The 14,823-nt window shown below is 42.0% G+C and overlaps 1 protein-coding gene across 1 annotated transcript; it reads left to right on the top strand.

The window, feature by feature from the left end:
* The first annotated feature begins 14,149 nt into the window (after positions 1-14,149).
* On the top strand, positions 14,150-14,575 carry LOC147453309 (uncharacterized). The gene has a single exon (XM_086519145.1). It carries the CDS (start codon positions 14,150-14,152, stop codon positions 14,573-14,575), a length of 426 nt encoding a protein of 141 aa, XP_086375271.1.
* Positions 14,576-14,823: the final 248 nt, after the last annotated feature.

Below are 14,823 nucleotides of genomic sequence, written 5' to 3'. Positions count from 1 at the left end.
TTGTATTATGATGAATTTGGTTTTAAAGTCAACTACTTATCCAAGCTCTAAGTTTATATCTTGAATGGTATTCCTTCCCATCACTTAGAAAACCAATGATATGTTGTACATGGGGGGGTTTGTTACAAGGTCCACCACTTGTCCAAGCTAGTTTCATTCAAACATGGATGAAGGCAAGCTCCACCATTTGTTAAAGCTAGACTCCATTGAAATCTAGAAAATCCATGCTATGTTGTACATGGGGTTTTTGTTTTAATGTTCAACACTTGTCCAAGCTAAGCTCCATTGAAACATGGAGAGGAGAAACACTCCAACACTTGTCCAAGCTAGGAAACATTGATAGTAGTTGGTTTAGTTTGAAGATCCACCACGTGTCTAAGCTAACTCTATTGAAACATAGAGAGAAGCAAAGGTCTACCAATTGTCCAAGCTAAGCTCCATTGAAACATGGACAGAAGCAAGCTCCACCATTTCTCCAAGATAGGCTCCATTGAAACATGGAGAGAATCAAAGGTCCACCATTTCTCCAAGCCAGGCTCCAGTTGTCCAACCTATAAGGTTATATCTTAAATGGTAATCTTTCTAATCACTTGGAATACCCATGATATGTTTTACATGGGGGTTTTGTTCCAAGGTCACCGCTTGTCCAAGCTCACTCTATTGAAACATAGAGAGAAGCACAGATCCACCACTTGTCCAAGCTAGTCTCCATCGAAACAAGGAGAGAAGCAAGCTCCATCATTTCTCCAAGATAGGCTAGCCTGGATAAGTGCACCTTGAAACCAACCTTTCTATGAGGCAATAGAGCATATGCTACATATTTTATGTATGCCTCATGCCTCAAATTAAGAAGTTATAGATTATAAGTGGACCTTGCTTGAATGTCACATGCAATAAATTAAGGAAAAATAGCTAAGTGGATTGTATTCCTCAATGGATCCTTGCTTTCACAAGTTGTGAACCTTGAGTCACTTTTACATTAACTTGGACAAGTGGTGGACCTAGAAACCAAGCTCTCCATGTTGAGATAAGTTGTAGGTAGGACAGTAGAACATCGACAACGATAATGGATGCAATATACTCGTCTCCTAATAATCCAATTGATTGAAACCATGGTATTTTAGTTGTTTTCATTGTGTATTGTATGTGCATAAAGTGGAATGAGACCTTAAGAAAACTCAAATTTTTGACAAAATCTCTATATTTTGTACATGATTTATTGAAAGTTGTCCAACCTGGGAATTGGAATTTTGCCACTTTACCTAATATGGTCTTTAGAGCCTACTGAAAATGTTTTGGGTTTGTGTGAACAAGTTTCTTTTGTAGATACTATGGGTAAGCTTAATGCTATCATGGGGTCTAGTTTGCATCTTGAAATGAAGTTGTGGAAGTTTGCTCTATGGAAATGTATCAAGTAATAGAAGCCTTTAAAGAAAACCAAATAGTTGGCCTAGAAGTTCATGTTGAAACTAAATACAAGAGTGTAGCAAAGAAGGTGAAACCAGTATCTTTACCCTTACCGCCCAACAACAGGGAAAAGATTGAGCAAACTTCTTTGCAACCAAGTTTAAGGAATCCTAAAAAGATCGGGCATACCTCACAAAGGAGTCTTTTCAAGAGTTGCAGATTGGTTGCGAGGAGTTTCTAACATAGGAGGAGACAAAGTGCTTCAAATAAATGCTTTCAAAGCATGGTAAGGCTTTTGCATTTGAGCCACATGAGATAGGATGTGTTGATCCTTCTATTGTAGCTCCTATGGTACTTTTCACAATACCTCATTTGACTTGGAATTTGTGGCCTATTCCGGTTCCAAAGGCTCATTTACCAAAGTTAGTAGAGCTACTGAATGAAAAAATCAAAATGGGAATTTTGGAGCCTTCTTGTGCTCCATACTCAAGTAGGTGGTTCACAGTTCCAAAGAAGAATGGTTCTCTACACTTCATCCAAGATATGCAACCAGTGAACAAGGTGAAAATTAGAAATGTAGGTACAGGTCCAATTATGGATGAGTTTGCAGAGGCGTTTGCAGGGAAGGCAATCTACTCAATGGGGGATCTCTACTCAGGGTACGATCAATTTCAGCTTGCAATCAAAAGCAGAGACTTGACAACCATGAGGACACCTTTGGATTTGGTAAGGATGCGTACCTTGCCACAGGGAGCAACCAACTCGGTTGCACATATGATGAATGGGATGAATAAGGTCTTACGTGATTCTATTCCTCAAATTACAATGCCTTTCATTGATGATTTTCCTATCAAAGGATGTGAAGAAAGTGAGAAAGATGAAGCTTTGGATCTCAGAAGATGTCGTAGGTTTGTGGTAAATCACATAAATGATTGTGATAAAATTTGTCTAGGTTGGAGGAAGTGAATCTTACTTTCTCAGGGAAAAAGTCTATGTTTGGTGTCAATCAAGTGATCATTGTAGGGCACATGTGCGGGCCATATGGTAGAAAACCTTATCCAACAAAGGTAGATGCCATCCAAAGAATGAAAGAAACGTGCACTAGCATCACTGAGGTTAGAAGGTTCCTGGGAGCATGTGTCTTTTATGTTATTTGGATTTCACATTATGCACATATAGCTGATCCTCTTTATCAACTACTTAGAAAGAATCAAAAGATTGAATGGATAGAAGCACATGTAAAAGCCATGAGAAATCTAAAGGAGTTACTCCAATCACCACCACCAACTTTGAGAAAGTTAGACTATGAGTGTCAAAGGCCAGCAATTGTGATAGTAGACACTAGTCCTACGGGGATTGGATGGGCAATAGGGTAGGATGACAAAGAAGAACGCAGGTATGTGGTAAGATTTGGAGCAAAGGTACTAAGTGCTCGCCAAAGAAAATATCCACAGATAAAGAGAGAGCTATGGGGTATGGTTACAGCCTTCAAAAATGGGAAAGATTACCTAATTGGTGCATGTGTGGTTGTAGAATTAGATTGTCTACCACTTCTTGGGGAGATTACAAGCTGCTCAACGCCAGACATTGCTATGTTGCGGTGGATTGCCTACATTAAGTCCTTAAATCCTGAGTTTAAGCACATTGCAGGTAAAGACAATACAGTGGAAGATATGCTATCAAGGGCAAGGTATGAAGATGAGTCACAAATGATTGATGAGGGAGATGATGTAGACACAAAGTTCTATTCTATCTCTCATGTCAAAGATAACAATTTTTGCATGACTAATTCACTTGAATTGTTCTTGAAAGATCTTTATGAAGGTGATTGGCTTCTTATTGGAAGCTTTTTGAGTACTCTAACAAAACAAGATGATTGGTCTGAACAAGAATTCAAGAGGATACGCAGGAAAGCATATGGGTACTTTTTGAGGGACAATTACTTGTGGAAGCATTCTAAACAAAAGGGTGCTACACCACAAAGGGTTATATGTAAAAAAGAGACTCAAGTAAAGCTCATTCAAGAGTTTCATGAGAGTCTATGGGCTGGACACAGGGGTGTGTGGGCAACCTTCTCAAAGTTGAAAGAAATATACTAGTGGAAGGGTATGTACAAAGATGTATCTCAATTTGTAGAGTCATGTGTAACTTGTCAAATGTATTCAAATGTTCAACATCGTGATGGATTTCACCCTACATATCCACTAGTTGTGCACTATAAATGGATTGTGGATCTAGTCACAATGCCTTTAGAACTCTCGCAGATGAGATACTTGGTTCTTTCATGAGAGGACTTAACTAATCAGGTTGAAGTAAGAGCATTAAGAGCTAAAATCACAGAAGCAGTGTGCAAATTCCTTCTTGATGAGGTGATTCGCCGTTATGGTTGTGTGGGAAAGATCACAGCAGACAGAGGTGAGTTGGATGCAAAGGAAGCAAGGGAGTTCTTTTCTAGATTAGGAATCAAGCTTTCTCTTACTACAGCTTACTGTTAAGTATGGAGCCTGATTTACCCTTGTAATTTTTTGTGGTAAAAGCGCACATTTGTAAGGCCCCCATTATGAGGAGAAGCCATCGTGCGTGAAGGAAAATCACTCACCGGAAACCAAAATTTTCACGGACAAGAATCAGGGGCAACTTTAAAGGCCTCGGGGGCGGAGGCCCCCGAGATTTTTTTTCCCGCCGGAATATTATGGCCGGACGGCGGCCGGAAAGTGGTCAGAAAACAACCGGTCGGTTGGCCGGTGGCCGGTAGTCAATGGCCGATGGCCGGTGGTCGGAAGTCAATGGCCGGTGGCCGGTGGTCGGAAGTCAATGGCCGGTGGCCGGTGGCCGAATTCAATGGCCGGTGGCCGAATTCAAAAGCGGACTTGTCTTCTCAAGGGCGGCCACACATGGGCGGATTGGAGGGTCCGATTTGGACTTATTCGCACAAGGGCGGCTACACATGGCTGTCTCTCATAAGAGAGGGCATCCCTTTTGGCCTAGAAAAGGAGGCCATTTCTACACACATTTTATAGTGTGAAGTTGATGCAACAAGGTGAGTGTGAGGTGGTGAGAGTGAAGCAAGGCGGGAGCTCCATTAAGGGTATAATCCCTTTGTAAACTACTTCTTGTTTTGAAGTACTAAAGCCATTGAGTGGCTGCTTTCCCATGGACGTAGCCCACATTGGGTGAACCACGTATATCGTGTGTACTCTCTCTCTCTCTCTCTCCTCTATAATCTCGTGTATATAAATATGTCTCTCTCCATTAAGTAATCTACTCAATTATCTATTTAGCTACGTCTTATTTCCTAACAACTGGTATTAGAGCAAGGTCTGCTCGTAGCTAAATTATCTCAAGGAAAGGATTCCTTGAATTGAGTGGGAGTTATGGCGGAGGAAGGGAAGCTCAAGATTGAGAAGTTCAACGGCAAAAACTACCAACATTGGAAGATGTAGATTGAAGACTATCTCTACCAGAAGGACCTCTATTTGCCACTAGGCGGTCTTGCGAAGAAGCCCGCAACAATGGCAGATGAAGCATGGATTGTCCTTGATCGAAAGGCACTGGGAACAATCCGGTTAAGCTTGGCGTCAATGGTGGCCTTCAATGTTTCGGAGATGAAGACCACGGAGGACTTGATGAAGTCACTTGACGACTTCTACGAGAAACCATCGGCATCCAATAAGGTATTTCTTATGAAGCGCTTGTTCAATCTAAAGATGGCAGAGAATGGTTCAGTTGCAGAACACCTAAATGACTTTAACACAAACATAAGTCAGCTTCGATCAGTGAAAATCAATTTCGATGATGAAGTGCGAGCTCTCCTTATACTATCATCTCTACCGGATAGTTGGGACAGCCTTGTGATGGCTGTAAGTAATTCTATCTCTGGCACAAATACTCTTAAGTTTGATGATGTTGTGGGTGTTCTCCTAAGCGAGGAAATGCGAAGGAGAAGCACAGGAGAATCATCAAGTGCTGCACTATCAGTGGAAACAAGAGGAAGGCCTAAGGAGAGGTTCAAAAACCAAAAGGGTCATGATCGCTCAAGACGGAGCAAATCACGAACAAAGTCAGTTCTTGAATGTTGGAACTGCGGCAAGAAGGGCCACGTCAAGAAGGATTGCTGGTCCAAGAAGAAGAAGGAGACAGAGTCTCAAGACAACAAGCCAACATCGGAGGCCAATGTGGCAGGTAAAGTAGAGCAAGATCCTCTAATTCTCTCATTAGACAATGTGTCTAATTCTTGGATAGTAGATTCCGGGGCTTCATTCCATGCGACACCACACAAGCAACATTTCCAAGACTACACCAAAGGTAATTTTGGGTATGTATACTTGGGAGATGATGAAGCTTGTGAGATTGTCGGCAAAGGTACAGTTTATGTCAAAACTGCTAATGGAAATGAATGGAAGCTTAAAGATGTTAGTCATGTTCCTTCTCTTCGCAAAAATTTGATCTCTACAGGACAATTGGATGATGAAGGTCACAACATTGCATTCGGAAACAAACGGTGGAAGATCTCAAAGGGATCTTTGGTGGTTGCCAAGGGTGAAAAAGTCGGTACACTTTACTTGTGTACTGTTAGCACGCAACCTTCAGCTTGTGCAGCAACTACAGAAGTTGATAGTGCGGTGTGGCACTACCGACTTGGGCATATGAGTGCCAAAGGAATGCAAATCCTTCAAACAAAGAAGCTTCTACCAGGTTTGAAAGAAGTGGACTTAGAGTTCTGTGAAGATTGTGTTTATGGTTGTTGAGAGGCACATGTTAGAAAATGACTCTGAATAGCTAAGTCGGATATTGACTTATTGGATATTTACTGAGCTGTATTTTGCTAAGTCGGATGTAACTGTCTTTCAGTTGCAGTCTGCTGAATGTCTTGTGACTGGGTAGTTAAGTCGGATTTATCTATAAAAGTGGGGAATGTATCTGCGCACGAGGTATCTGTTCTTTGATGTGAATGCGATGATGATGGTACAGTGCAGCAACTATTCAGTGTATTTTCTGCTTACTCTGATATTTAGAGTAGTTAGGTTTACTGTGTCTGAATTGTTGTTAATATAGTATGGTGGAGTAGATGGTTATTATTGCTGTGTATGATGTTCATGTGTTGACCTAACCCACAACACATTTGGCGATCATGCTGGGTTAACGTTATTTTCAAGTAATGATGCATGTCAGAGGGAGACAGGAGAGTAGGAAGAGTGTACTACACAAGGGCTCAAGCACAGACTGGAAACATTGATCCATTTAACTATGATCATGACAATCAGCAATCACCCGATGCTCAGGGGCAGCAACCTGTAGACCAAGGAGGGGTAGGATCAGGAGCAGCAGGAGAAGAGAGAGTGAGGCAATTTATTGGAGCTTTATTCCTGGCAAGAAGAACCACCAGGAGAAGGATCCAGTTTGACCCACTTCAGGGGGCTACCAGGAAAAGACCTAGGAGACCACCACAACCCATTCCAATGGCTCAACCACCACCCAACACAAAGGTCAAGGCAGCCAAGTTTAGAGCAGGGAGTAAGGAAGATGCTAACTGTCATGTGGCACAGTTTGAAACTAAGTGGCAGGCAAGTGGCTATCAGGTGATGTATGCTGATGGAGTAAAGATGGAACAGTTTGCTGCCACATTGGAAGGAAAGGCCATGAGTTGGTTCAGCCAATATGGCATTGCACATTTTGCTACTTATAATGCTTTGAAGCAGGCATTTCTGCAGAGATTTAGAAAGGAGAAGACTCCGACTGATGTCCTGAGAAAACTCAGAGACATTAAGCAAAATAAGATGCTGGTTGAAGACTATGCACAGAAGTTCAGAATTTTAGTAGAAAGATTGCAGGGGAATGAAAGACCCACTAATGAAATGTTAGCAGGTTATTTTTTGAAAGGATTGAGAAGCAGCTTAAAGGGAGCAGTAGCTAGCATTGATATTGCTGGAGGTCTGGATGACCTTGTTACGGCTGCTGCAACGGTGGAGAAGAGACTTGGCATGACCAAAGCAAAAGGAAAAGAAGACAGTGACTCAGATTCAGAAGAAGCATCTGAAGACACAGATTCAAGTGGGAACTCAGATTCAGACTCACCATCAGACAGTGATGAGGAAACAGAAAAAAGAAAGAAGAAAAAGAGCAGTAAGAAGAAGAAAGTTAAGCAAAAGCAGAGTATTGAGCAAGATTTGGTAGGCAAACTTAAAAAGTTTGGTTATTCTGTTGTAGCACCTAAAGAAAAAGTGTATTGTCACATTTGTGAAAGGGATGGACATAGTACTGCTAGCTGTTGGTATAATCCAAAGAATAGAGGGCCGACAGCACCTAACATAGGAAGAGGAAGACCAGAAATTGGAGCAAATCAAGCAGTACCATTTAGGGGAAGACCACCATTTCAGAGGGCAAGACCTCCTAGACCTCCTTGGAGAGAGCAGGAGAACAATAATAATAGGAGACCCTGTGTGTACTGTGGTGCACCAGATCACTGGGTAGGTCCCAATTGTGCTTTATGGGTGAAGCATAGGGAAGAAAGGGGAATGCCCATTGTGAGATATAATCAGCCCAATCAACCTGAAAATCAGCAACAGCAGCAACAGCAGCAGCAACAAAATCAGCCAGCAGCTCAGGCAAATGTAATCTTGTTTGATGTGTTTTCTCAGGATAAGCAGATGCAAGATACTGACCAAGAACAGGAGCAGCAAGGGAATGAAGAGGAACATCAATGGGCTTGTGACTGTAACCAATGTGTGCAGGAGGATCATGTTGAAGTTCTAGCAGTGACTAGGTCTAAGGATAAAGCACCTTTGGATTGGAAGGAGCAAAAAGGGGTAAGAGACCAGGTTACAAAAAGGATTGCCAAACACCAGGCAAAGCAGGTGGATATTGAGGATGACCCAAAAGAAAAGGAAGAGCAGAATAAAGGGAGTAAGGAGATGGAAAATAAACAAGATAAGGATTGGTTTGAAATACTTATTAGCTCACCTCTTCAATTATCTTTGGATCAGTTGTTGCAATTGGTTCCAGCTTTCAAAGACAGATTGTTCAGAAAGCTGCAGAACCTGAATGGACTTGGCACAATGGACAGGCAGTTTTATTCAGCAGCAGCAAATAGAATTGATCCAGCAGATGTGGACTTTGTGGTACCAGTTATTAAAGTACACTTTCTTGGAGAAAATTTTGATGATGTGTTATTGGATGGAGGCTCTGGGGTGAATATTTTACCAGAGGCAGTGTACAAAAGAATGGAGTTGGGAGCTATGGCTCTAGCACCTTTTCAGGTGAAAATGGCAGACCAATCTAGGGTACAACCTTTGGAAATTCTCAAAGCCCAGGAAATTCAGGTGTCAGGATTATCCTTTTTTGTTAATTTTGTGGTACTCAGAATGTCAGACTCAGCAGCTGCATATGAAATGCTATTAGGAAGGCCTTGGTTCAGATTGGCTAAAGTAAGACAGGACTGGGGAGAAAATGTTGTCATATTGAAAAAAGGGAAAAAGAAAGTAACCATACCTATGAGGGGAAGGAAGATGGTTCCATTAAGTGAGAAACCACTGTTTGCTCAGACTATTAATTTTGCTGATGAGGTCACAGATGACCAAGAGGAAGAGTTCTTGAAGGCCAATCCAACTGTTGTACCTGTGTTTGAAGTAGATGTGGAAAGCATGTTACAGCAGGGTAAGAAACAGGATGAGCCAGATACAGGTTTAGCACCAGGACAGACAGTGCAGGGTAAGGAACTGTTGCAGTTGGTGGACCAGAAATATGCTATGTCTGATAAGGAACAGATTCAGCAGGAAGAAAAGGAGGCCAGGGATATGGCTGAGAAAATCTATGAAAAGAAGTTTGGGGCATCAAGCAGGGTAGAAAAGGAGGAGCTTCAGGAGCTAAATTTCGGAACAGAGGCAGAACCAAGAATGGTCAGAGTGAGTGCACACATTCAAGGGGAATTTCTGGCTCAGCTGTTGCAATTATTGGTTGATTATAAGGATGTGTTTGCTTGGGATTATTCTCAGGTGAGAGGCATTGACCCAGCACTACATCAGCATAGGATTAATTTGAAAGAGGGTGCAAAACCAATTGTGCAGCAAAGATATAGAATGAATCCTAACTTTGCCAAACAGGTGAAGGAGGAGCTTGATCAAGCTCCTGGCAGTAGGGTTCATTAAACCTGTACATGAAGTATCATGGTTGTCTCCTATACTGGTTGTGCCAAAGAAAAATGGAGCTTTAAGAGTATGTGTGGATTATAGAAAATTGAATGCAGCAACCATTACTGATCCCTTTCCTATGCCATTTTGTGATGCTGTGTTGGATGCAGTAGCTGGTCATGAAATGTACAGCTTTTTGGATGGATTTTCTGGTTATAATCAGATTAGTGTTGCTGAGTAGGATCAGCATAAAACAGCTTTTATAACTGAATGGGGAGCCTTTGCCTACACAGTGATGAGTTTTGGGTTAACCAATGGACCACCTTCATTTAATTTTGTTGCTCATAAGGTGTTTGAACCTTACTTACAGGACTTTATGAGAGTCTTTGTGGATGATTTCTCAGTGTTTGGAAAGAAGGATAAACATCTGCTACATCTGAAGCTCTGTTTTGAAAGATGCAGACAATTCAGGATGGCTCTGAATCCTTATAAAAGTGTAATTGCTGTGAGGAGTGGAATACTTTTAGGACATGTGGTGTCAGAAGCAGGAATGGCTATAGATGTCAAGAAAATAGAAGCCATTCAAGCAGCACCAGTTCCTACCAATGTTAAAGAGTTAATGAGGTTTGTTGGACAAACAAAGTGGCACTCCAGATATTTGAGGTATTTGTCTAATGTATGCTTGCCATTAACTCAATTAACAAAGAAGGATGTGGCATTTGTATGGGATGAACCTCAGCAGAAATCATTTCAGATGTTGAAGAAAATGATATCAGTAGCACCAATTTTGCAGCCACCTGATTGGTCATTGCCTTTTCATGTGTTTGTTGATGCCTCGGATATAGCAATAGGAGCTGTACTGATGCAGGAGAAGGAGAAGGGATGGTTCAGACCTGTGTACTATGCAAGCAGGGTTCTCACAGGTGCAGAAAGAAACTATCCTGTGACAGAAAGAGAAGCTTTAGGGATGGTATATGCATTGAATAAGTTCAGGCATTACTTGTTGGGGAACAAGATAGTTTTTCATGTTGATCATCAGGCCTTGTTGTATTTGATCAAGAAGCCACTTCTTACTGGAAGGCTTGCAAGATGGATGTTGTTATTGCAGGAGTTTGACTTTCAGATTGAGCATACTCCGGGGAAGGAGCATGTAATTGCAGATTATCTAAGGAGGATTGAAACAGGTGAAGCACCTACTGGGGTAGATGATGCACTTCCTGATGCTCAGCTGTTTGATGTGCAGACTGCTGTGACTGAGTCTTGGTATGATCAATTGCTGATGTTTTTGACTGATGGAACTATACCAAGGGAGTTCAATGCTGATCAGAGAAGAAAATTTGCACTGAAAACTAGACCCTATTTAGTTATTGCAGGGGCACTATATAAGAAAGGCATTGATCAAGTGATAAGAAGATGTGTACCAGAATTTGAGCAAAGTGCAGTCTTGCAGGAAGCACATTCAGACACAGCAGGAGGGCATTTCTCTAGAGATACTACAGGGAAGAAGATTTTGCAGGCTGGATTATGGTGGCCTACAGTTTTAAAGGATGCACATGATTATGCCAAAAGATGTGTAATTTGTCAGAAAACAGGTCAACCTGATTCAAACAGGGATAGGATGGGGGATCATCCTATTTTGCCTTTGGAACCTTTTCAAAAGTGGGGTTTGGACTTTGTAGGACCTGTCAAACCAACTTCCAAGAGGGGATGTAGATACATTTTAGTGGCTACAGATTATTGCACTAAGTGGGTAGAAGCAGTAGCATTGAAGGATAATAAAGCTTCAAGTGTCCAGATTTCTTTATCATAACATTATGACCAGGTTTGGGTGTCCAGTGGAGCTGGTAAGTGACAGAGGAACTCATTTTCTGAATGAAGTAATTTCAGAGCTAACAAGGACACATATGATTATGCACAAGAAGTCTATAGCATATCATCCACAGGCTAATGGTCAGGCTGAGAGCTCTAACAAAACACTGGTAAGGATTTTGAAAAAGATTGTGACAGAGAATCAGAAGGATTGGGATGATAAGTTGGATTCTGCCTTATGGTCCTTTAGAACAGCTTTCAAAGTCACTACTGGTATGACACCATTCAAGCTGGTGTATGGGCTGGAAGCTGTGGTTCCTATGGAGTTTGTGGTACCAAGTTTAAGAGTCTCAGCAGAGAAGCAGTCTCCAAAGTTGTCAGTACTACACAGGAACAAATATCTGATGCAGCTGGAGGAGGATAGGTTGGTAAGCTCTTACATTACCGAAGTCATACAAAGAAGAAGACAAGCATGGGTGACCAAGAATGTGAAGTTCAAGATCTTTCAGGTTGGAGATTGGGTAATGTTGTACAACTCTAAGCTGGGACCACATCCTGGTAAATTGTCATTGAGATATCAGGGACCATATCAGATTGTGCAGGATAAAGGACAAGGGACATTCATCATAGCTGATGTGTTTGGTACAAGAGTGGAAAAGGCAGTTAATGGTTTCAGGCTGAAGAAATTTCAGGGAAAGCCACCTCATTTGGATTGGCCAAGTGTAGCCTGCATAACTGTAATACCCCTAAAGTCAGGAGATTCAGAATCAGCAAAAGGAAAAGGAAAAATGCTGGTTTGCATGGATTTGAGGAGGTCTTTTCATAGTATCCCATATAATTCACGGGTTGGAGGAAGTAGGCAGTTCCAAAGTACACATCCGATTCAACACTGCAGATGTTGGAAGAGTACCTGTGTCGAAACTGACCAAGTCGGAATTTTTAATAAGAAATTATTAGGCCGGACTAATAACTTCGGGGAGTGTGCTGAAAAGAAGTTTCGTAGCACTTCAAGGATACTGGGTGGAGATATGTGTGCATGGTGCAGCGAGTATAATCATACATGCAACAAAAGTTTAGTACACATGCAGCAGCGCGGAGCATTCGGGTTTTCGCTTGAAGAAGATTTATTCAGTCCTGCCATGCCGAAAGCAAAGCAATTGATGGCCATGCAACCACAGCCTGATGAGGAGCAGACCAAAGGTTCGGGGCGACGTTTGAGAAGCAAAGCTTTGCCTATGCGGCTTGACGTTAGCAGTGCAGACGAAAATAGTGACTCTGCAGAAGAGGAAACACCAATGCCGACTCCTGTGTCAGAAGGTAAGGTGATGCAAACATTAATGGACCCTTTTATGGATTTCAAAGTTTACATAGATTGTCAGGCAGAGCGCAACGCCATATGGTTGCAGCAGGTAGGATTGTATGAGTTTGCCATTCTGCCTTGGGAAGAATGTAAAAACAATGTATATGCAAAGTCTCAGTTGGAAATACTTAGGAAGACTAAGGGGAGAGTGTCACCGCATGTGGTACTCAATGTGGAGTTGGTGTCTGAGGTGTTCAAGGTGCCTTTGCATCCTAATACACCTATTCCAAAGTGTTCAGAGGAAGCACTGAAAAAGGAGTTTGGTCCAAGAGAAGGAGGCAGGCAGTATTACATGTTAAAGAATGTGGCATATGCTAGGAGAGAGCAGCTTAAGTGGTACTTGGAGAGGCTATGCTTTATTGTGAAGTTTGATTATATGTCAAAAGAAAATTTTGCACCATTAAGCTATGCAGAGCAGGGAGGAGAAGTGAGCTGGGCTCACTGGGTGCATGAAAAGCTGGCAGCAGAGATTCATTCTTCAGATAAGAGGAAGACACAGGCAAATAGTAGGTTATGTGGTTACTTGTCAGCATTGTTTTTTTTTGCACAAAGAGTACAGAATGGTGAAGCAAGGTGGCCTGTGAAAGCAGAAAAACTGGTGCAGGAGAAGCAGCAGCCAGTTCAGATTGAGCATCCCATCATGGTGCATTCTGAAAAGACAGGATTTGTGAAGTTTAATGCTAAGCATATGGAGGCTTATGAGGATTTGGTGAAAGCCAAATATACTCCAGGAGAGGCCTTTGAAGAAATCACAGCAAAAATGCAGTTTGCAGAATTTGGTACCATGGATGTTGATTCACCAATGCAGGTAAAAGGAGAGGAAACACCAATAAGGCTTGGTAAGGCTTTCACATTATCCAACAAGAGGAAGAAGTCTGAACCAGTCAGCAGAGTGTTTTCTAGATTAGATTTCAGTACTGAGGAAGTCTCTGGAGTATCAGTAGATACTGGGAAATTGGACAGTGATAAAGTAGTTCAGATGCTGCAGCAGGTGCAGGAATTTGTGAGGCAGCAGAATAATATGCTGAAGGTTCGGAGTATGCAAGCTGAAAAGAATGCAGAAAAATTGATGGAGTTTAAAGGACAGGTGTCACAGGTGAAAGAGTTTGAAGAGCAGATAGCTATGATGAAAGTAAAGTATGAGCAGGATATGGAGGAAACAGTGGGGAAACAGAAGATGGAGTTAGCAAAAGTGAAGAGATCATTGGGGGAGTTTAAGCAATGGACTGAGAAAGTGGAGGCAGCGGTTCCTTTGGAATTGGAAGACATGGCAAAGAGGAATGCAGAGTTACAGGTCACTGTGGAGATGCAGAGGTTGAGATTGGAACCTTTGCAGATATTAGAGCAACAGATGTTGGCACAAGAGGAAATTAGCTTGAGTGCGGTATTAATGAAAGAAGGAGAAGTGTCTATTCTCAAGCAGTAGTTAGCTTTGGTTGCACAGGAGATGTGGCAAAAGACCAAGGAAAGAATGAGATTTGTCATTAAGTATCCATATGAGGTGTTAAAAGCAGGGTTAGTGCATGAGGTAGAAGCACAATTGTTGAAGGAAGTGGAGGAATTGCAAAAGGAGAGAGACTGTTTGAAGCAGCAGATTCAGCAGATGGAAGAGAATAAGAGACAGCAGCTTGCAGAGTCAGAAAAGAAAGAGGAGAATTTTACTAATAGTTTTTTGATGCAGGATGTAGCTGAGGAGAAAGTGGCAGAAGAGCAGATTGATACTGAGATTGCAGATAGAGCACAAGAGGTGGAAATGGGAAAAGATGATGCAGCAGAATCAGATGCAGTAAAGGAAGCAGAGCTGGTGGATCATAAAGTGAATGCTGAGGATCAGAGTAAGGAAGAAGCTGTGCAGCAGAGGGTGGATTCCTGATCAAGGGATATGTGGATCCGGGTCAGATTTCTGCGAAATCTACCACCGGGGCGTGCCATGTGTTGAGAGGCACATGTTAGAAACTGACTCTGAATAGCTAAGTCGGATATTGACTTATCGGATATTTACTGAGCTGTATTTTGCTAAGTCGGATGTAACTGTCTTTCAGTTGCAGTCTGCTGAATGTCTTGTGACTGGGTAGTTAAGTCGGATTTATCTATAAAAGTGGGGAATGTATCTGCGCACGA

Source organism: Adiantum capillus-veneris, chromosome 8, assembly GCF_014529385.1.
Source record: "Adiantum capillus-veneris isolate H3 chromosome 8, ASM1452938v2, whole genome shotgun sequence".
NCBI classification, from domain to species: domain Eukaryota; kingdom Viridiplantae; phylum Streptophyta; class Polypodiopsida; order Polypodiales; family Pteridaceae; genus Adiantum; species Adiantum capillus-veneris.
Note: the sequence above shows the minus strand (reverse complement) of the source record. Positions and strands in the feature narration are given on the sequence as shown.